The 22661-nt window shown below is 42.7% G+C and overlaps 1 protein-coding gene across 1 annotated transcript in view; it reads right to left on the reverse strand.

The window, feature by feature from the left end:
- LOC119964231 overlaps window positions 1-22661 on the reverse strand; it is a 901051-nt gene that overhangs the window by 70581 nt on the left and 807809 nt on the right. Inside the window, 4 exon segments of the mRNA XM_038793515.1 lie at window positions 661-783; window positions 2150-2257; window positions 2633-2707; window positions 3635-3742. Coding sequence (XP_038649443.1) covers window positions 661-783; window positions 2150-2257; window positions 2633-2707; window positions 3635-3742 — 414 coding nt within the window.

Genomic DNA, 22661 nt, shown 5'->3' on the forward strand with positions numbered 1-22661 from the left:
GTTCTTAGATATGTGTGTTTTTGCAGGACTGCATTTCCCTGCACAGTTGGTGATGAGCAGGGAGCTGCGAAGTTTGGGGATAGAGCAGGGAGTTGTCAGAGGCAAGTCTGATCCCTCCTCACTGCCATTCCGCAATTGCCAAAGTGATGAAGGTAGGCAGCTCGGTAATCCCACTGAGGGGTAGCCAATGTTCCAGTTACGATACCAACTGATGACCAATTCCTGCCTCGAGGGATCACCAGCAGCTTTTTCTCGGTCATGTAAACAGTGCACCAGAGATTCGATTGGGCTGGTAGCTCTTGGGACTGGTTCTGCATCATTAAGTGGATAGTGGCCCTGGTGGCAGTCTCTGCATTTGACATCGTGCTGCCCTGGGTCCCGCTGTCAGCCAAAGCAGGGTCAGATCAACACTCCTAACAGAACTTCAAACATTCATAAATTTGTTTTAAATAAACCCACCAATCTCTCGGAATAGAGCAAATAATAGAAGCAGCAAGCAGTATCATTAATGTGATTGCTATGGTTTGGAATGGCGTTCGCTGCTCCTCCATGTGATGCATTCAAAGAATCAAATCAAATCACAATCTAACAGGAACCTCTGGCTCTCCAGCAATTCCTATTTGCATTGATGTGTCAGGAATGAAGCAGAATTGAACTTACTTTCTGATTGCTGCAATTGTTCCCGCTGCAATTGTTCCTGCTGCAGTTTTTCTTGCTGCAGTTGTTCCTGCAGGAACACGATTTCCATTTTCCTCACCAGTTGGACTGTCATAGTTTCCGCACCTGCAATTGGTCACAAAGAAAGTTACGTTAAACAAACCCTTGCGTCCATATGTGGCCGTTACTAAAAGAATTCAATGAAGACTCTGTGATTCAATATTTCAACCCTTCATCAGCTGGTTTGTACTGTATTTTCTTTGGTCTCTACTGATGCAGCTTTTAATTCAGAAAACTTTCTAATCACAAGGAATAAGGCAAATGTGGAGAGGCAGTAACATGATTGCTGTGATTGGGAATGTTCTTTGCTACACTATTATATCCCGTCATGAATTCATTGCAATTTAATTTTGCAGGAACTGACAGCCCTCCAGCAATTTCCATTCGCATTGTTGATATCGGAATGGAGCAGAATTCAGTCAAATATTGGATCAAACGTACTTCCTAATCGCACCGGTTTCTGGAGAAAGTAGATTTCCATTTTCCTTTGCAGTTTTGACTGCCAGAGATTTCATCGCTGCACATATAAGCCATTTGAAAGCAAGTATTTGCAGCCAAAATTAAATGCATTAAAGTGTAACCCTGTAAACTGCAGATGCTGTATTTCGAGCATTGATCACTTGGGTTTGGTAAAATAAATCACGCTTTAATGCATCGTAGAATGAGATTGTGATTTTCTTTCTCTTCAAAACGTTCAATGGAAATTTCCGGGACAACACAGTGAGGCTGGAAGTGAACAATGCCTGAAGGGAAAGCAATTTTCCAATTCCTCATTGAAGAGTTCTTAGATATGTGTGTTTTTGCAGGACTGCATTTCCCTGCACAGTTGGTGATGAGCTGGGAGATGCGAAGTTTGGGGATAGAGCAGGGAGTTGTCAGAGGCAAGTCTGATCCCTCCTCACTGTCATTCTGCAATTGCCAAAGTGACGAAGGTAGGCAGCTCGGTAATCCCACTGGGGAGTAGCCAATGTGCCAATTACGATACCAACTGATGACTAATTCCTGCCTCGAGGGGTCACCAGCAGCTTTTTCTCGGTCATGTAAACAGTGCACCAGAGATTCGATTGGGCTGGTAGTTCTTGGGACTGGTTCTGCATCATTAATTGGATAGTGGCCCCGGAGGCAGTCTCTGCATCTGCTGCCCTGGGTTACACTGTCAGCCAAAGCAGGGTCAGATCAACACTCCTAACAGGACTTCAAATATTCATACCTTTGTTTTAAAAAACCCACACTAATCTCTAGGAACAGTGCAAATAGTAGAAGCAGCAAGCAGTCTCATTAATGTGATTGCAATGGTTTGGAATGGCGTGCGCTGCTCTTCCGTGGGAAGCATTCAAAGAATCAAATCAATCACAATCTAACAGGGACCTCTGGCTCCCAAGCAATTCCTATTTGCATTGATGTGTCAGCAATGAAACAGAATTGAACTCACTTTCTGATTGCTGCAATTTTTCCTGCTGCAATTGTTCCTGCTGCAATTTTTCCTGCAGGAACACAATTTCCATTTTCCTCACCAGTTGGACTGTCATAGTTTTCGCAACTGCAATTGGTCACAAAGAAAGTTACGTTAAACAAACCCTTGCGTCCACAAGTGGCCGTTACTAAAATAAATGACTGAAGACTCTGTTATTCAATATTTCAACCCTTCGTCAGCCGGTTTGTACTGTATTTTCTTTGGTCTCTACTGATGCAACTTTTATTTCAGAAAACTTTCTTCTCACGAGTAATAAGGCAATTGTGGAGAGGCAGTAACATGATTGCTGTGATTGGCAATGATCTTTGCTACACTATTATATCCCTTCATGAATTCATTGCTATTTAATTTTACAGGCACTGCCAGCCCTCCAGCAATTTCCATTTATATTGTTGTAATCGGAATGGAGCAGAATTTAGTCAAACATCGGATCAAACGTACTTCCCAATTGCACCGGTTTCTGGAGAACGTGGATTTCCATTTTCCTCGCAGTTTTGACTGCCAGAGTTTTCATCGCTGCAGTCATAAAGCACTGATAAGCCATTTTAAAGCAAGTATTTGCAGCCAAAATTAAATGCATTAAAGTATAACCCTGTAAACTGAAGAAGCTGTATTTCGAGCATTGATCACTTGGGTTTGGTAAAATAGATCACGCTTAAGATGCATCGTGGAATGATATTGTGATTTTCTTTCTCCACAAAAACTTTCAATGGAAATTTCCGGGACAACACAGTGAGGCTGGAATTAAACAATGCCTGAAGGGCAAGCAATTTTCCAATTCCTCATTGAAGAGTTCTTAGATATGTGTGTTTTTGCAGGACTGCAATTCCCTGCACAGTTGGTGATGAGCTGGGAGATGCAAAGTTTGGCGATAGAGCAGGGAGTTGTCAGAGGCATCTGGTCCCTCCCCACTGCCATTCAGCAATTGCCAAAGTGACGAAGGTAGGCTGCTCGGTAATCCCACTGAGGGGTAGCCAATGTGCCATTGACGATACCAACTGATGACCAATTCCTGCCTCGAGGGATCACCAGCAGCTTTTTCTCGGTCATGTAAACAGTGCACCAGAGATTCGATTGGGCTGGTAGTTCTTGGGACTGGTTCTGCATCATTAATTGGATAGTGGCCCTGGTGGCAGTCTCTGCATCTGCTGCCCTGGGTTACACTGTAAGTCAAAGCAGGGTCAGATCAACACTCCTAACAGGACTTCAAATATTCATAAATTTGTTTTAAAAAACCCCCACTAATCTCTAGGAACAGTGCAAATAATAGAAGCAGCAAGCAGTCTCATTAATGTGATTGCTATGGTTTGGAATGGCGTTCGCTGCTCTTCCGTGGGATGCATTCAAAGAATCAAATCAAATCACAATCTAACAGGAACCTCTGGCTCCCAAGCAATTCCTATTTGCATTGATGTGTCAGCAATGAAACAGAATTGAACTCACTTTCTGATTGTTGCAATTTTTCCTGCTGCAATTGTTCCTGCTGCAATTTTTCCTGCAGGAACACAATTTCCATTTTCCTCACCAGTTGGACTGTCATAGTTTTCGCAACTGCAATTGGTCACAAAGAAAGTTACGTTAAACAAACCCTTGCGTCCACAAGTGGCCGTTACTAAAATAAATTACTGAAGACTCTGTTATTCAATATTTCAACCCTTCGTCAGCCGGTTTGTACTGTATTTTCTTTGGTCTCTACTGATGCAACTTTTATTTCAGAAAACTTTCTTCTCACGAGTAATAAGGCAATTGTGGAGAGGCAGTAACATGATTGCTGTGATTGGGAATGATCTTTGCTACACTATTATATCCCTTCATGAATTCGTTGCTATAGAATTTTACAGGAACTGCCAGCCCTCCAGCAATTTCCATTTCCATTGTAATTGGAATGAAGCCGAATTTAGTCAAACATCGGATCAAACGTACTTCCTAATTGCACCGGTTTCTGGAGAAAGTGGATTTCCATCTTCCTCGCAGTTTTGCTGCAGTCATAAAAGTACCGATAAGCCATTTTAAAGCAAGTATTTGCAGCCAAAATTAAATGCATGAAAGTATAACCCTGTAAACTGCAGATGTTGTATTTCGAGCATTGATCACTTGGGTTTGTTAAAATAGATCAAGCTTAAGATGCATCGTAGAACGAGATTGTGATTTTCTTTCTCTTCAAAAACTTTCAATGTAAATTTCCGGACAACACAGTGAGGCTGGAATTGAACAATGCCTGGAGGGCAAACAATTTTCCAATTCCTCGTTGAAGAGTTCTTAGATAGGTGTGTTTTTGCAGGACTGCAATTCCCTGCACAGTTGGTAATGAGCTGGGAGGTGCAAAGTTTGGGGATAGAGCAGGGAGTTGTCAGAGGCATCTGATCCCTCCCCACTGCCCTTCCGCAATTGCCAAAGTGACGAAGTTAGGCAGCTCGGTAATCCCACTGGGGGGTAGTCAATGTGCCAATTACGGTACCAACTGATGACCAATTCCTGCCTCGAGGGATCACCAGCAGCTTTTTCTCGGTCATGTAAACAGTGCACCAGAGATTTGATTGGGCTGGTAGCTCTTGGGACTGGTTCTGCATCACTAATTGGATAGTGGCCCTGGTGGCAGTCTCTGCATCTAGCACCGTGCTGCCTTGGGTCCCGCTTTCAGCCAAAGCAGGGTCAGATCAACACTCCTAACAGGACTTCAAATATTCATAAATTTGTTTTAAAAAACCCCACTAATCTCTAGGAACAGAGCAAATAATAGAAGCAGCAAGCAGTATCATTAATGTGATTGCTATGGTTTGGAATTGCGCTCGCTGCTCTTCCGTGGTATGCATTCAAAGAATCAAATCAAATCACAATCTAACAGGAACCTCTGGCTCTCCAGCAATTCCTATTTGCATTGATGTGTCAGGAATGAAGCAGAATTGAACTTACTTTATGATTCCTGGAGAAACACACTTTATATCTGCAATGCAGTTTGTGCTGTCGAGGTTTCCACACCAGCAATTCAGCAAAAAGCATAAATTAAGACATTTTTAACATGCATTTGGCCACAAACCATTTAAAATATTTAAAATATTATTTAAAATAACCCTTGATAAAATGGTTGTTAAACTGGTCACATTGTGGGTGGATGACTGCACTGGATGGTGATTCTTCTTCAAGTCCCACAAGATCATCAGGACACCATACTGAGGCTGGGGGAGGGATGGGGAGCATGGGATGCAGGGGAGAAGATGGGGAAGGAGGAGGCAAACCCATTTCTTCAATATTTTATGAGTTCTATGATCACGCATTGGATTAAACCTATCTTCCGATTACTGCAAGCATAGAACATAGAACATAGAACAGTACAGCACAGAACAGGCCCTTCGGCCCTCAATGTTGTGCCGAGCCATGATCACCCTACTCAAACCCACGTATCCACCCTATACCCGTAACCCAACAACTGGGTTGGGTTAACCTTACTTTTATTAGCACACTACGGGCAATTTAGCATGGCCAATCCACCTAACCCGCACATCTTTGGACTGTGGGAGGAAACCGGAGCACCCGGAGGAAACCCACGCACACAGGGGGAGGACGTGCAGACTCCGCACAGACAGTGACCCAGCCGGGAATCGAACCTGGGACCCTGGAGCTGTGAAGCATTTATGCTAACCACCATGCTACCCTGCTGCCCCTAAGCATTCCTGAAGAATTAAGATTTTGATTTTCCTCACAGTTGGGGCTGTCACAGTTTCTGTAGCTGCAATTGGTCATGAAGCAAGTTATTTTAAACAAACAGTTGCATCCACGATTGGCTGTCATAAAAAAAATGATGACTCTGGGATTCAGTATTTCAACCTTTGATCAGCTGATTTTGTTGAACAGGTCACACTCCAGACATATGACTGTTGTGCATGATTTACTATCTTCAAAACATTCAGAGGGCGTTTTCAGGGCACTAAAGTGAGGCTGGAGGGAGGTAGGGGGGTGCAGCAGACATGATGATTCATTTTTGTTCAATCGTTCAAAAATGCCTGATAGACAACCAAATTTCCATTCAAAATATTTGGATGTTTAGTGATATCTCTATATTTCTTAAAATAGAAGTTTTCTAATATCTAAGAATGATGCAAATGTTAAAGAGGCAGTCAAACCTCATCTTTAATATACTTATGGTCAAGAATGGTGTTTGCTGCACTGCAATGGGATGCCTCCATGAACTACTTCATGCATAATCTTACAGGAACTGCCAGCAATTTTCTTTCATGCTGTTGTATTCTGATCGAAGCAAAGCTTTGTCACACATAAGATCAAACTTACTTTCTGCTTACTGCATTCATTTCTGGAGAATTTAGAATTCCATTTGCCTCACAGTTTGAAGTGCCAAAGTTCCCATATCTGCAATTGATTACAAAGCACAAATCAAGTCGTGTTAAAACAAGCACTTGCACTACGATTGTCTTTCAGCCTTGAAAAACTCTGCTCCGGGTTCAAAGTTTTGAGCCTTGATCAGCTAGTTTGTTAAAGCACTTTCCATTAACTCCGATATTATCTTTGCTCAGTATTTTCCTTCTTTGCATTTACTTGTTTAACGGTACACAATATTCATGAAAACATGATTGGGGAAGCCTTGAGGGAAGATAGGAGCAGTGTAACCATTTCTGGTATGGTGACAGCATTTTCTATTTCAGAATCATAGACTCTCAGTAAAGTTTAAGAGCATTCAGGTCACTGTACCTGTGCCAGCTCTGGAGACCACTATACATTAGCCCCACACCTTCCGCAGAGCCATGCAGTATTTTCCCCTTTTAAGTATATATCCAACTTTGTTTCAAAAGTTTCTATTGAATCCATTTCCACCACAATTTCAGGCAATGTATTCCACATCACAAGCTCGCAGCTTTAAAGAAAAATGTTATCTTCTCCAGCTCTTTTGCTGATTATCTTAACTATTCCAATAATAGCACATTTGGCAAACTCTTCTTCCACCAACCAAAGGTAATCAGCTCAGCAGTGGTGGTACCCCAAGTGATTTGCGAACAGTGATCCCAATTAACCACTTGGGAAGCATCAAAAATGTAGAAATGGGCAAGGAGAAAACAAAATCTTATCGCTTATGGCATTTAAAATGCACTATATCTGCCATTGTTGCAGAATAATTTGTGGTATCTTGCATATTTCAGTCATAAATAGACATATCATTTGACCAACATCTCAGATTTACCAAAAAAGGCTTTGATTTTAGCACTCAATTTAAAAACTTTGATTTTTGTTATGCCCTGTTTAACGTGTTATTTTATCCTCCAACCCCACCCTTATCCTTCCCACCTCAGACATTACCCATTCTGAATATTACTTGCTGTTGTTGCAGGTAGCTCCAACCTACACACAAAGCCAGTCATGGTATCAAACTTTAAAACAGGTGCGGGAACATCATGGTAAACCAAGCACTGTACTTTTCAAACTTTCTAAGGTTTGTACTCTGAGGCCAAGATCACCTAGTTATTTTGTGAACATTGAAGAATAAATATTGCCACATGATTGTCAATGTTTTTTGTGGCTATGTTTTATTCAGTTACCTCGAGATGGGGTGCTTCGTTGTGCTGAATGTCTCCTTTTCAGGGAGAGGAGAGGCCATGATGAAGTGAATAGGTGAGGAGCTAGACAGGGATTTAGATTTTCAGCTGTTAACTTTCAAAGGAAAGTAAGGAACGTTATTAAATTTTACTTGACCCAGAAGTAGAGGCCACAGGAAAACATGAAATATTTTTATATTTTGGAAAAGTAAAGTTCAAAGTGCTGAGGACAATAGAATCCAAGTTTTTCTTGGCTATTTAGGGAAGGCATCCAGCAAACAGTTCTGTGCAGACAGAATATATGAAATCTGAAGAAGCCACCCAGAAACCAGAAAAGTCTTCAATTCAGAAAGTAGCCTTGTTTCTGAATGTTATTAGATTTTCACAATAGACTGGAAGGGAATTAGAAGCTGTGGGGTATAATGTTACTAAAGTAGGAGTTTTTGCCTTTCCTGGATTTTTTTTTAAACAGTTAAAAATCTATATGGCAGTGCTGCTGAGGTGTTTAGTTTGTGAGCCCTGACCAAGTAATTCTTTTCTGTGGTGGGAAAATGCTTTGCAAGACTGTTTTAACTGTGTAACTTTGTCTTGTGTGCTTAAGTTCTCCTTTCTTTTAAGTCATAAATAGTTTAATTTTTAAAATCCCCAAAAATTGTTCCTGGAATTCTATGTTCCTACGATCAGTAATATTTTGTAACCTCTAATTCAGAATACAAAGAAGGTTTAGGATCAGTGAGACAAGTTTCCCTCTGGAATCTGGCTTTCTCGGCAAATAACATTTGCTGTAGTCGTTGACCGTTGGCAATAACAGGTTTGTTTGCCTTGTTGCTAAGATACAACCTACTAACGAGTCATAGGATGTGGGTGTTATCAAAAATCCATACAGCTGCAGAAAGATTGTTGGAAGCTTCGTCTGTTGCACAGGGGTAGAGGAAATTATGGTTCTAAAAACAGTCACAAATTAATCTCCTGGAAAACAAAATATTACACAAATGTTTTGGAAGTATACGAGAATTTAACATTTTCCCATATTGAATGGTGTGTTTTGCTTGTGAATTCTGGTGAAACCATCAGTAAAGGCAAATGCTGATTCAACCCCTCTAACGTAGCAATCAGTCGGCACAATCTTTTGCGAGCCTTAAGGTGTCCAGCAAGGAGTGTGCCACTGATTTCTATAAGGCAACAGAGAGAAAAGCATTGCTCATAGTTTCAATAAGTTTTCGAAGGCACTGTGCCAATGGAGTTAAACAGCTGGGTCGGTGCCTCCAGCAGAGAACTGGGTGGGATGCTCAGTGCATGACCAGTGAACATTTCTGTTCCCAGGAGATAGAACATAGAACATAGAACAGTACAGCACAGAACAGGCCCTTCGGCCCTCAATGTTGTGCCGAGCAATGATCACCCTACTTAAACCCACGTAACCCGTATACCCGTAACCCAACAATCCCCCCATTAACCTTACACTACGGGCAATTTAGCATGGCCAATCCACCTAACCCGCACATCTTTGGACTGTGGGAGGAAACCGGAGCACCCGGAGGAAACCCACGCACACACGGGGAGGACGTGCAGACTCCACACAGACAGTGACCCAGCCGGGAATTGAACCTGGGACCCTGGAGCTGTGAAGCATTGATGCTAACCACCATGCTACCGTGAGGCCCCGATGAGCTTCAGTGATTCACAACCAGAAAGATAGATTAATGATATGAAAATAAACCGTCAAAAAAAAATCCTTTTTACGCTGCCGTTAAACAGATACTTGTTCTCACCTGTCCAGCAAGAGATCCAACACACGATCAGTAGAAGCAAAAGCTCTGTACGTCGTGAGGAAAATGCTGATATAAGTAAAATCATTGTCACAAAAAGCGGTGAATAAATTTTCTACAAGCTTCTCCAAGGTCCCAGACTTAATTGCACGGGCTTTGCAAGTTTCAAATTGATCGATGGCGTCTCCTTTCACCTACAGGGTGCAAAGATAAAAAGATCAACACAGTGCAGTAAAAGTTACCGCGACAACAACTTTAATTTCCACAGCATCTTCACACAGAAGAAACACTCCCAAGATTCCTCACAGGAGAATTATCAGATAAAACTGACACCAAGCTTCATGAAGAGAAAATAGGCCACCAAACATTTGGTCAAAAGATAAATTGAGGAGAGTCTTATAGGAGGAGAGATTAGAAGTTTTAGGAGGAAATACTAGAGCTTCAGGATTAGGCATTGAAAGACATGGTCGCCAATGATGAAATGGTAAAAAGAAAAGGAAAAATGGGAATGAACAATTAGAGGGGCACAGATGTTGACTGTTGCAAGGCTGGAAGAGATTACAATGATAGGGAGGCAGAAAACATTAATCTCATTTGGCATTAACTGGTCATTTCATGTACTATGGAAACCATTTTGTAAAAACAGTCAAAGACAAAACATAGCAGACACATGAGAACAACATGACTAGCTCACTGATGATTGCACTTCTTTGTACTCCGAATACACCAACTCCTCCAGAGGGTAACTCGCAGTAATCATTATCCTTTCAGGAAAAAGCTTCCCGAATCAAAAAAGAACGTCCCAGGTCCAATGCTGTTGTGTTGGAGCCAGAGGTGGGGGTACCTCAAGGGGCAGCACGGTGGCGCAGTGGGTTAGCACTGCTGCCTCGAGGCGCCGAGGTCCCAGGTTCGATCCCGGCTCTGGGTCACTGTCCGTGTGGAGTTTGCACATTCTCCCTGTGTTTGCATGGGTTTTGCCCCCACAACACAAAGATGGGCAGGGTAGGTGGATTGGCCATGCTAAATTGCCCCTTAATTTGAAAAAAATAATTGGGTACTCGAAATTTATATTTTAAAAAATGAATGGGGGGGGGGGGGGGATAGAGAGAGAGAGAGAGAGAGAGAGAGAAAAAGTACGAAGGGCTCCTCATGACTACTGTCGTGATATGCAGACATGCAGATAATGCTCAAAGAGAACAGGCCATGACCAATGAGCAGGCAGGACACTCAGGGGTGGTATCGCACTATAAAAGGCATGAGGCACTCCCACTCTGCCTTTTTCCACTGATGAACATCTACAGAGTGATTCAGGGTGCATGCACAGTATCACACCTCCAGCACGTGGCTAAGAGCTAGTCTGGTTCAGTCATGATGTGGAGATGCCGGCATTGGACTGGGGTGAGCACAGCAAAAAGTCTTACAACACCAGGTTAAAGTCCAACATGTTTGTTTCAAACACTAGCTTTCGGAGCACTGCTCCTTCCTCAGGCGAATGTTGGACTTTAACCTGGTGTTGTAAGACTTCTTACTGGTTCAGTCAGACAGAGTAACCACACTTAGGTTAGCAGAGAGTCGAACTCAGAGAACTGTGCTAACTGTGCTACTAGTTCAATAAATCAGATTGAACTAACTTCAAGGTCTGGAGTATATTTTGGTTAAAGCTGTATCCAGTTGCAGCCTGTGTTATCCCAGGGTACATAACACAAAAACCACAATGAAAAGTATCTGCTTTCGATGAGAAAGTACAAAATAGGACCTGCTGCATGCCCCCCAACATGGTTAAATGGCCTGCTGGCACCCTATTCCAGCTCACATCTGGGTGAGCTGCCAGTGGGAATCTGGCCTGCTTTACAACATAAAGGAAGGGGAAATTTAAATGTAAAAATGAAGTACCATGAGGTTTACAATCATCGCCAGAATAAAGTTTATTTTTATTCAACGGTGATTTAGAACATTCATTTGAAGGGTGTGATAGAAGTGATGTGATAGAATGGAATAAAAGTCATCCAGCTACCCAGCCACCTGGAATTTTCAACATTAATCATTTCAGGTTAGTTCAGCTCTCCATCTATTCATCAATGCTTCCCGGCTAGTTTCAATATCAGCATTAAATTTGAGATTTATTCTGTACTCACCGTGTGCTCCAAGAAGAGCTAGGACTGATAGTCCAATGCAGTTCACTAAATCAGATAGTTAGTGTTACATGCAGAACAGTGCTGCCAACCAGTACTGCCAACCTTCCTTGCAGTCAAAACCAACTTTAGCCAGAATCGCACCAATTCTGTCAGTTAATACCCAGGTTAACCACAGAATAATTGTTAATAATCAGTGCACACGTTCATTTCTGTAACGTGCACTTTTATTCTGCTGTAATAAATCTTGCACTCCATGATGGACTTGCAATTAGTCTCAGTTTCAACTGTTCCACCACTTGGGCCCCCTCTGAAATGCATGATACAAATATTATTCCAGTGAACCACTTAGCTCCCAGCTGCTATTTATTCCACAGCACATGGATGTCAAGTTTGAATGTTCGACTGTAGTGTATTGATGGCAGTGGTCTTCCCAGATAATTTTTCCTCTACTAAATGTATTTGTGCAGCTGTGTACATGGCTAAAATTATAAGTTCCAGCCCAGAACAGAAAATGCTGCAAACACAAAAGGGCCAGTCAACATCTGTTGGGGAGATGGATCTGGAACCCCAGATATAACCTTTGTTGCACCGGGTGCACCTAGGCCGGTTGCGTCTGTTACTGGCATCTGCTGTTTCCTGCATGGTCCAAAATCAGTCAGGAATCCTGACCAACAGAATATAGAGGACAATATCATCTTAAAGGTAATACACTGGATTAACGACTGGACTTTCACAAAAATGACATTTGGCTTTTAGAAAATGGCACTAACTTCAACTCCCTTCAGCTATCCTAGTAAAATCTGAATCACACAAACACATTTTCTCTGAACTGCTATATAGAATGCATAGCTATTAGAATAAAACTAAAATGCTGCTGACGTTGGAGATCTGAAACAAAAACGGAAAATGATGGAAAAATTCAGGTCTGGCAGCACCTGTGGAGAGAGAAACTAAGGATTCCGAAGAAGGGTCATATTGAACTCACATTAAGTCTGTTTTTCACTTCACAGACGATGCCAGAAGTGTTTTTTAAAACATTTTCCGTCTTCGATATTAGCACAGCTAATGGAATCAGTTGGTAAAAAAACTCCTCTTGTAGGAAGTACAAATGATAAAAATTTGAATGAAAATGTTGTGGAAGTTAGATTAATGCTAAAGCACAAATTTGAAACTTACAAGTTATTTTTGGATACACAGCAACAATATCAAACCATAATCCTACGTAAACAATCTTTCAGTATTAAATTCTTTATCTGCCCACCCGCTGGTTTACAATTTTTACTTCAATCCAGTCATCAGTAAAGGCCAGTAAGAATTTGGCAGAAAACAGCTTCTAACTCAGTCTAGCGCGTTTCCACAGGCATTGTGGAATTAAATTCAGAGAGTTCTGTTCTACAGCCCCAGGCCACAGCACGCAACAGGAAGTGGGTCAGTCTGGCTTCAATCACATCTGAACTCTCCACTACATTATCATAGACCTCACATTTCCCAACAATATTGTTTTTAGAAAATCTAATTACTTTTGAAGCAGGCTTGCCTTGGCTGGAAGCAAAGTTAAATTACCAAACGTTTGCTGAGCTGACAGGAAATATTTTAAAGAGGGAGGAGAAATAAAGAAAAAAAGCAAACCTCAGATTTTTACTCCACAATCAGTGTTATGCAAGATCGCTCCCACATTCTGCCCAAGTGATTATTCAGCCTGTTTTTTAAAATTAATTTACAGATTTGGGCTTCACACGTCAGGCCAGCATTTATCGCCTATCCTAGTTGCCCTTCAGAAGGTGATATTGAATTGCCTCTTGAACCACTGCAGTCCCTGTGATGTTGGTACCCCATTGTGTATTAGGGAGGGAGTTCCAGGATTTTTCCCCCAGCGACAGTGAAAGAATGCCGCTATATATTCAAGTCAGGGTGGCCAGTAACTTGGAGGGGAACCTCCACGGGGTGGGGTTCTGCTGCACTGGTCCTTCTAGATAGTAGTGGTCGTGTGTTTGGATGGTGCTGTCGAACAAAACTTAGTGGGTGGTATTCTCTGCTCCCGATAAAAATCGGGATGGCCGTCGTGAAATCGGCCGAGGTTCACGACGGCCTCGGGGCCCGCTCCTCGCAACTAATTCACCCCCGCCCAGGGGGCTAGAAGCGGGCATCCGTCTTTCCCGGCCGCGACCTCGTCGCGCCGGAAATGACGCGCAAAACGGCGCATTTGTGAGGTCATCTGTGCATGCGCGGATGACTTCATCGCGCAGACGAGGCAAACCCGCATGCACGGTGGCCGTCTTTCTCCTCAGCCGCCTGGCAAGACGTGGAGGCTTGATCTTGCCGGGCGGCGGAGGGGAAAGAGTGCGTCTGTTTTGGACGCTGGCCCGACGATCGGTGGGCACCGATCGCGGGCCTGTCCCCTCCCGAGCACAGTCATGGTGCTCCCGTGCCAATCGGGCTCCTAGATGCCCCAAACGGGCATCTGGCGCCCGTTTCATGAATGCAGCGACCAGGTGTGGTTGCTGCCATGGTGAAATGGGCGTGAAGGGCCAGCCGCTTGGCCCATCGGGCTCGTAGAATCGCCGGTTGCCGTGAAAAACGGCGAGCAGCAATTTTTACGAGCTGGGGGGGGAGAGGGGGGAAATCGCTGGGGGCGCCGGGGGGGGGGGGGGGGGGGGGGGGGGGGGGGGGGGTGGGGAGGAGGGGGGGGGGGGAGAGAAATGTCAGGAGGCCCTCCCGCGATTCTCCCACGCCACGTGGGGAGCGGAGAATTCCGCCCAGTGAGTTCTGCACTGCACCTTGTAGCATGGCAGCCACTGTTAGTTGGTGGTGGTCTTGTACAGAATGGTTTTGTCAAATGCGCAGAGATCAAGGCTGAACACAGAGAACTTCAGGCTCCCGTAGCTAAAATGGCAACAAGCACCAAGCACCCATATGTTAAATTTGGTCTCCCACACATCAACAAGTGACCAGCTGAAATACAAATTATCTTCTGAGAGTGGGGAATTTTAGCTCTTTGGGCTGCCTGGCTTGAACTTTGATACCTCTGAACTCTCCTAGGCTAGTTTGTTGTCTGCTTCTCAACTGTGCCAGAATCATGAAAAGCCTATAACCACAGGAAATGTATTTCCAAGACTTGTCCCAAATGACAAAAAACAAAGTTTACAAAGCATATGTCAATTAAATGTAAAGCACTTTTTAATCTTTAATCATTTAAGTACAAAAGTAGTAACAGCTGGCATTACCTTCAGACAAATTTTGTACCACCAAACCAACACAAATACTGTACAATTCCAATTAATTTTCAAATCGATCTTGAAAAAATTCTAAAAGTGAGAGCTCACAGAAAAGGAGAAAGCCACAGCTGGATTGTGGAAAACAGATCAAGTGTCATGTTCAATCAATCTTTCTCAAGTCCCCCCTTCCCTGACCTTGGCACGAGATGCATTTCACTCCCAAGGATGAGGTGGTCTCCCATGCGTTGATCAAGTTTCCAACCAACTGTACTACAGAGTGACAGCTGGATCCAACTGTAACTGCATTTTCCTGCCAACTGAGGGTCTGGCACAATAACAGTATACTGCCACCAACATGTTGAGATCCAGCCAATTCAGAGGCTTCCTTTGTTGTAATTTAAAAAAGCAACAGTGATAATGGTTTTAACGAAAGGGCACAGCTGAAGCAGAAATCCCTGCCTTCTTTAGGGAGGCTTTTAGGGAATAATAAACAGGATAAATATTCAGCCAGAAATAATTCCACAACAAAACAAAAGACCAAACTGTGAGAAGCACTGCACGATTGTGAGAAGAGTTTGCATGTTATCTTGTAATTATAATTTATACGTTTCAGCTGGATAGTGCAAGTCAGCATGGGCGATTGCTGCTGCAGGCACATTTTTACTCCTCAGTACTTTCACATCTGTTTTACATTTCATGAATTGCATAGGCAACAAATAATTCAGAGTGTGAGGGGTTGAAAAGGGGTGGGGAGCTGCAAAAGAAGCTAAGTTATGGACTATTATACAGGATTTCCAACAGCAATTAGAACTCATTGTTTATTTGAAAGCCTTCCTAATGATGAGTTAGTGGAAAGGATACAACATTCAAGAATTCCATTCTACCGATTACCCTCCTCCTCCTCCCCTCACTACCTCTGCGCATGTTGGCTTTGAAATTACTAGCACAAACTATACACACATTTGTTATGCAATCCGAGTAATGCATACCAGGAACACAGATGGAAAATTAATCTGTGAGCACAAATCTGCAACCTGCCCAAGTCATAGGCTGCAATCTGAACTATTTAAAAGACAAATGCTCCAGTTAAAGCACTTGGTGGCATTAATTCAAATCTAAATGGAGAACTCACTTCATTTAACATGTCTTTTACTTCTGTTGACCGTTACCTCATAAAACAAGTGACCGCCTGCATCATTGGCTCTTGATTAATTCATTTTCACCACCTAGATACACGTTTGGTTAAGATCAAGGCGGAAATCGTGCCAGCTTGGATCTTGTATGTTACTTTTGTGGAGACCATGAATTGGATTTAATTTGAATTGGTTTTTGGAGCAAACAATGAGATGGATTAAGGGTTTGACCTGTCCGCTCTGAATTTGCTTTGTAACTTTAAGGGCAACACAGTTAGCACAGCTGCCTCACAGTGCCAGGGTTCAATTCCAGCCTTGGGCAAGTGTGTAGTTTGTACTATCTCCCCAGGCCAGCGTGGGTTTCCTCTGGGTGCTCCTGTTTCCTCCTGCAGTCCAAAAATGTGCAGGTTAGGTGGGACTATAGGGATAAGAGCAGGGGCATGGGCTGAATGTCCTCCTTCTGTTCTATAGGAGTTCTATGATTCTCTGAAGGATGGGATAGAAAAGAAAGTGCTGCCTGCCCTAAGAACTTTCCTCTGGAAGGACTGCAACTTCCAAGGCCGAGATTAGTTTTGTCGGGCAAGGGCATCAAAGGAATAAAGGCAGGTAGATGCAAATAAGACATGATTTAGCTGAATTGTAGAGCAGGACAAGAGAAGAGGGGCTGAATGGCCAGTTCCTGAGGCATGAATTGTAAACAAGTCGAATAGGACTCTTCTTCAGTTCTGAAGATATTTGAAAACTGACAACTTCATTATTTCCAAACACAAATAAGGGGGAATGCAATTACTCGTAGCCATTTATATTGGCTTTTTAAGGATATAAAAGGGTTAAAACTTGGAGGACAAGTTTACAGGTGGTTTGTTTTCTCATGTTTAGAATGCTGAGGTTATCCAATTAAAAGACAAGGATGTGATACAGTACAGATGCAGAGCAATTATCTTCTCGGTGAGGGAATCTTGAAAGTTAGAATTAACTCATAGGGGAGTCAAGTGCAATCTGGACCCTCTGCCCAAAAGGTTGCAAACTGAAATTTTCAAGACGCAGATCTATCCTCGCTCATGTTCATATTTTCGTCAGACACAAGGCATCAAGAGATATGGAGCAATGACCGGTGCAGGAGGTGGAGCTGCAGATGAATCACAAGTTAAATAACTGGCTGACAAAACTAGAACTTTACAGCCTTTTCTTGTTTCTATTTTCCTACAATATCTCAGCAATTTCATCCAGGGAGTAGCTGAACCATACAGACTAGAACAGCACCAAGTCTATCTTGAACTAGCCACTGGCTTCAAGGCTTCTCAGTTCAAAAGGGAGAGTGGGACTATTTGTTATCCAACAAGAACCCCTGGAACATCCATAATGGAGGAGGCATCACCCCTGTTTGGACAGTCTGGCTTAAACCGTCACCATACGAAGCATCAACAATCAGTTTCACAAACCGATTTTGTGATAATGCTTAGTGAACCAGCATCGGAGCACTGATTCTGAACATGGGAAGGCAAAAAATTAAGCGTGAGTATTGAATAAGAATTGTGTCATCCTTGGCTGTAGTCTTCCTTAATATTCTCACCCTCAAGGGCTCACTCAAATCTAATGACCACTTAAGTGGCTGGCTTTCTTTCCTGGACAAGGAAAGAAAATTGGCAAGCAGGAACTCATGGCCAACATCTTCTGGATGGTTTGGGGTGAGGAGGGAGGCTCTGCTGACTTGTGCCAGAAATTAACACCGGTCATGATAGATTAATTATATGGACAAGTATCAAACAACAGGCCCAAGTTTCTGACGCCCACGGTCAGCGCGATAAGCATTTTCAGAAAAGCCCAGGCATTGCAGAAGTGCCCATTGGAAATTACCGTGCATATAGTCAGGTCAGCATTTCTGTAGGATCTCAATGCGCAACATCAGTGAACAAGAAAATACGGATCTATATCTTTTTCTCATCCAACCTCAATTGTTGAGGTGCAACTTGTGGGATAAATTACATGCCAGATTCCAAGTCATAGGCTGGTCAACCAAAATATTTAATATCTATTGCTGCCACACAAAAACGAAAAAGGTAAAAAATAAATGACTGGGTATAATCATATAAAGCAAGGTAACCGTAAAGCAATCAAACCCAGGCATGAATTCTAATAGATGTCCCTCAGCTCCTCTCAAAGGAATGTAGCAGAATTCAGACTATCACAAAATGTGGCTATCCCACTCCATAATGTGTTTTCCATTTCACAAGCAGAAATCTCAGCAGTCTCGTATTATTTACAGTCTATAGAGAAAATGAGGATAACAGTGGCTATGAGCCCATGGTGCTCAGCATTAAAACAGAAAAAAAACATAATCAGACAGAATAAAATAAAGATTTCACAATAACAAAAAAAACACATTCGGGATTGTCCTCACAGAGGATTACAACACAGCTATGAAAGCAAAGGTCTTCACTCAAATAAGCAACAAGTAACTGCGACTTGAGCCAAAATTTAGCTGTCATACCCCAGGGCAAGTTATTTTTCTTGGCTGCTGAGAACTGGGGTACAACTAGTCACGAGAGAGGGGTTCCTGATGGCCATCTATTGAATAGATTACATTGTTTGAAGGGGCATGATCAGGCTCAGGTACAATGCTATCCATGGTCAAACAGCTTATTGATAGTTACTGGCTAGGTTTAAACATGCAGCATGGTCATTTAGACCAGCCTTTTTAAAATGACCCACTTTTACTAACCGGCTGACCTTCGCAACTGATGCGGGGCGACCTTCGCGGTCCGCTATTTTATCTTACCTTTAATGCGACAGGTGAGCCTCACTCCAAACAGGTTCATAGGGGGAGAGGACAATGCAGATGCAGAGTTCAGCTGATTGCTTTGGGCTGTCTTCATCTTTGATGAGGATGGAAAATCTAACCTCACAGATGTAGGTAATGAAGGGCAAAAACAACAAATGCTCATCTTACTCAGCACTGGATACTCCTCCAGAGACACTACTCCAGAATGCTGACAGCTACATTGACTTGTGGCATGTTTTTAATGTGCTGTCACAGGTGAGGCGCAGAAGTGGAGTCTTTTCATTTGGAGTCAATTATAAGTTAATAATTCACTGGGGTCGCAAATTTGAAAGGATTTTTCATCCACCTCGTTTTCAAAACCTGAAACTACCCCTCTGGAAAGTAGCAACAAAAACTGTTGATCAGTGCAGCTAGATGCGACAGTGTGGGGCATTTTCTCTTTAGCTACACAGTAAGCTATCATGTAAGAGACTTGTTGTGCTTTGTCATTCAATGTAACATTTCTGCTAAGGACTTAAGCTGATGATTTGCGGTCGTGCTACACCCTTTGAAAAAAATAAATCACCATGTTTAATCTACAAATGCCTTTGAAGTTTTGAGAACTTTAAACTTTCATTTGCTAGTACTTCCTTGTGTACAGCACACATCGGCTTTGCATCCAGATTTGCATTGGCACAATTAATAAAGCTATACCTCAAAAAATCATTTTTATATTGCTTTGTTCCTGATTTCAGCTTCTTTTAATGTGTTGTTCACCAGAGGCCATGAAGTTCACACCAGCACTGCTTTGTCCTGCCGTGGATTCTCCTGTGCAGCTCTCTTTAGCAGATTTAGTTGTGAGATGCTGGCTTGTTTGTGTCTCTGGCCCCCTCTTCCTTTTTACAAAACAATCATTTTCAATTCCTCTGTCCTGTTCCCTTGCTTGCTGGCAGCTACAAAACTGAGGAATCTCTCCTCAAATAATCACACCCAAACCACAGACGTACAAGGTGCAACTTCAGTACATGTGGCTAGCAGGACGACAGCACAGTGGTTAGCACAGTTTCTTCACAGATCCAGAGTCCCAGATTCAATTCCCAGCTTTGGTCACTGTCTGTGCAGAGTCTGCACATTCTCCTCGTGTCTGCGTGGGTTTCCTCCTGGTGCTCAGGTTTCCCCGCAGTCCAAAAATGTGCAGGTTAGGGGGAATGGCCATGCCAAATTGCCCTTAGTGTGGGTTGGGTGGGGTTATGGGGCTAGAGTGCAGGTGTAGGCTTGGGTGCTCTTTCCAAGGACCGGTGCAGACTCGATGGGCCGAATTGCCTCCTTCTGCACTGTAAATTCTATGATTCTAAAACATGTGACCTGCTCTCTGCCGCCACATCTGGCAGAAAGACACCTTTGACTTAAAAAAATAAATAAATTTGGTCCTGGGACAGTGTGCTGACATCAGGTGGAAATGGTCTGCCCCGCTGGGCTCTGGGCCTGTGCACTGCCAGATCTACCCGAGGGGGTACGCATGTGTGGACATCCGGCATTCTTGAAAGCCGGTTGCAGCTGGCATTCTTAAAAGCCAGTCACGACCTTGTGCGATTCTCTCGCGATTGTGAATGCCGCAACCGATTGCTCTGTGACCTTTCGACACCCACCTGCGGGTCACAATCCCGAATTTGGAAAACATTGAAAACACAGACTAAATATCAGATCTGATGGAGCCTGTGGAGCTTCTCTCCTCTTTCGCCTCCTCCCCCAAACCCCAAAATCATGAATCACTCGGCTCAGCAGAAAGTTAAAAAAAAAAACTGGAGGGCAGAATTGCTCCAGTACCAAATTTACACGTGTTCTTTATATTTAAAATAAAACCATCACCATCTTCCCACAAATTATCCTAGCTAAATGAAAGTCTTTTATCTGGCACTATACAAGGCCAGCAACCAAGTTAATGCTTGCAGAAACAGACCAATTTTAAGTACCCCAAATGGACGCAAGAATGACCTTCAGGACATTTAATTTTTAAGCCTGGCTCATTGTTACAAGGCAAGCTCTTCCCCCTCTCCAAGCGATGAACAAATTTTCATTTAAATCCCAGTTAACATACAACCAAATATCATTCTATTTCCTCAGGTCTGCCACACTAAAGGGCACTACCCAAATAAAACAATTTTGCAAAAGTGTTCATCGTTAGAGCCCTACAATTAAAAAACCTAATCAAGCAAGTATTCCTTTTAGCCAAACACATCCCTAATGCATTCCTTTTATCCAAACATATCCCTAACTCCAGGTATTCTTTAAGTTATTGATTTGATTCATTTCTCATTCAGAGATAAAACCAACCCAATCAAGGGTCCAGTGGTGGAGCCTTCCCATTCTGCTATTTACTTCCTTGACAAGAATATGATTTGAAACTGCTTTTTAAGCAAGTGTATTCATCCTCCAACTGCAATTCGCCTGTCATTAAATAAATTATTTCTAACTTCATCAATTTGAGGCCCACTTCATTGAAGGGACAGCAATTAAGTAAAATCACAATCAACATCCATTTAGGACAGACAGTTTTGCCACAGGAAGTCAATTTGAAGAATGGAAGTTACCAAGATAGCCTATAAATTAATAGTAAATAAATACAAATAGGGAATGATTGATCAGTTAGCAAGTATGGCCGAAGAAGGGAAACAGATTTTTGCAGGTCAAATCCTATTCATAGTCCTGCCTAGGGTTATAGCCAAGTGTGGACTGAACAGACCAGGGAGTAGTCACACTTATCCCAAGAAGCATTGCTTAAAAGGATGGCTGTAATGTGATTCAGAGTCAAGATAGGCTGCACTCTCCCTAGTTATTTGACAAGAGGTCATTTGTGGCGATAACAGTCACAAAACGAGTTAACAGATACTAACAAAGGGTTATTTATAGATAACATATTTTACTTGATTTTCCAATCAAATTAACAATCATGGTGACCGTCTTGCTCTTCTTATAAACCAAGCATAAGGGCTATAAATAGTAATTTACAGATACAAAATCAACAGGATAGAAACAAGTCATTTATCCCAAATGATCTATGCTTGTGTCAATGCCTAACATGAGCTTCCACCAACCTTACTTCATCTCGCCCCATTAGTATCCCTTCTATCCCTTTCTCCCTGATGTACTTACTTTCCTTACTTACCTTTCCTTTATTTTGAATGCTCAACATGCTTTTGATTAAAAATGTAGAGTGTCCTAGACAATTGTGATACTACTAGATCAGTGACAAAACGAGTATAGAGTTCTGACAATTCAGACATCGTCTACACACTGCAACTTTAGGGTAGAGTACTGTGGAGCAATAGTTTGGTGAAGTAAAACGTTTGGCATACTTATGGGCAATTGTATGGACCTTCCAGGCTATGAATCACTCATTATCCCATCACAGCTCGAGACTCGAGACCTTAAGACACCATTCTCACATTTGCATGTTCAGTAAAAATGCAAATAAAAGAGAACAGAAGCAAAGAAAAGGCATTTTAAATAGAAACAACTTCTGCAAATATTACTGACTAACCATTGCCATGTTGAAACAGTAATACAGCAACCATTATGTCAGTGCATGTGATGGGGATGAGCCAGCTACTCGCTACCATCTCCCAATTACAGCCCGAAGCACAGAACCAGGCACAGGAAGCACTAAGGTCAGGTCAGGGTAGTCACCTCCCTACTAAACAGGAGGGAATAAATAGATGGACTGGCCAGGCAAAGGTAATGCATGAGGAAGGCTCAGAAAATGGTGGGGCATATACAAGATCACATTTCCGTCCCTGGAATACACTTGGCTATCACCCTAGGCTCCTGGCTCTCTAGCCAATGGGAGCTCAGTGTTGCCTCTTTTCAGGAAGGCCAGCTGCATCTTGTTCAACTCAGGCACTTGATATGCCACT

This window comes from Scyliorhinus canicula, chromosome 4, assembly GCF_902713615.1.
Source record: "Scyliorhinus canicula chromosome 4, sScyCan1.1, whole genome shotgun sequence".
Classification (NCBI taxonomy): Eukaryota; Metazoa; Chordata; class Chondrichthyes; order Carcharhiniformes; family Scyliorhinidae; genus Scyliorhinus; species Scyliorhinus canicula.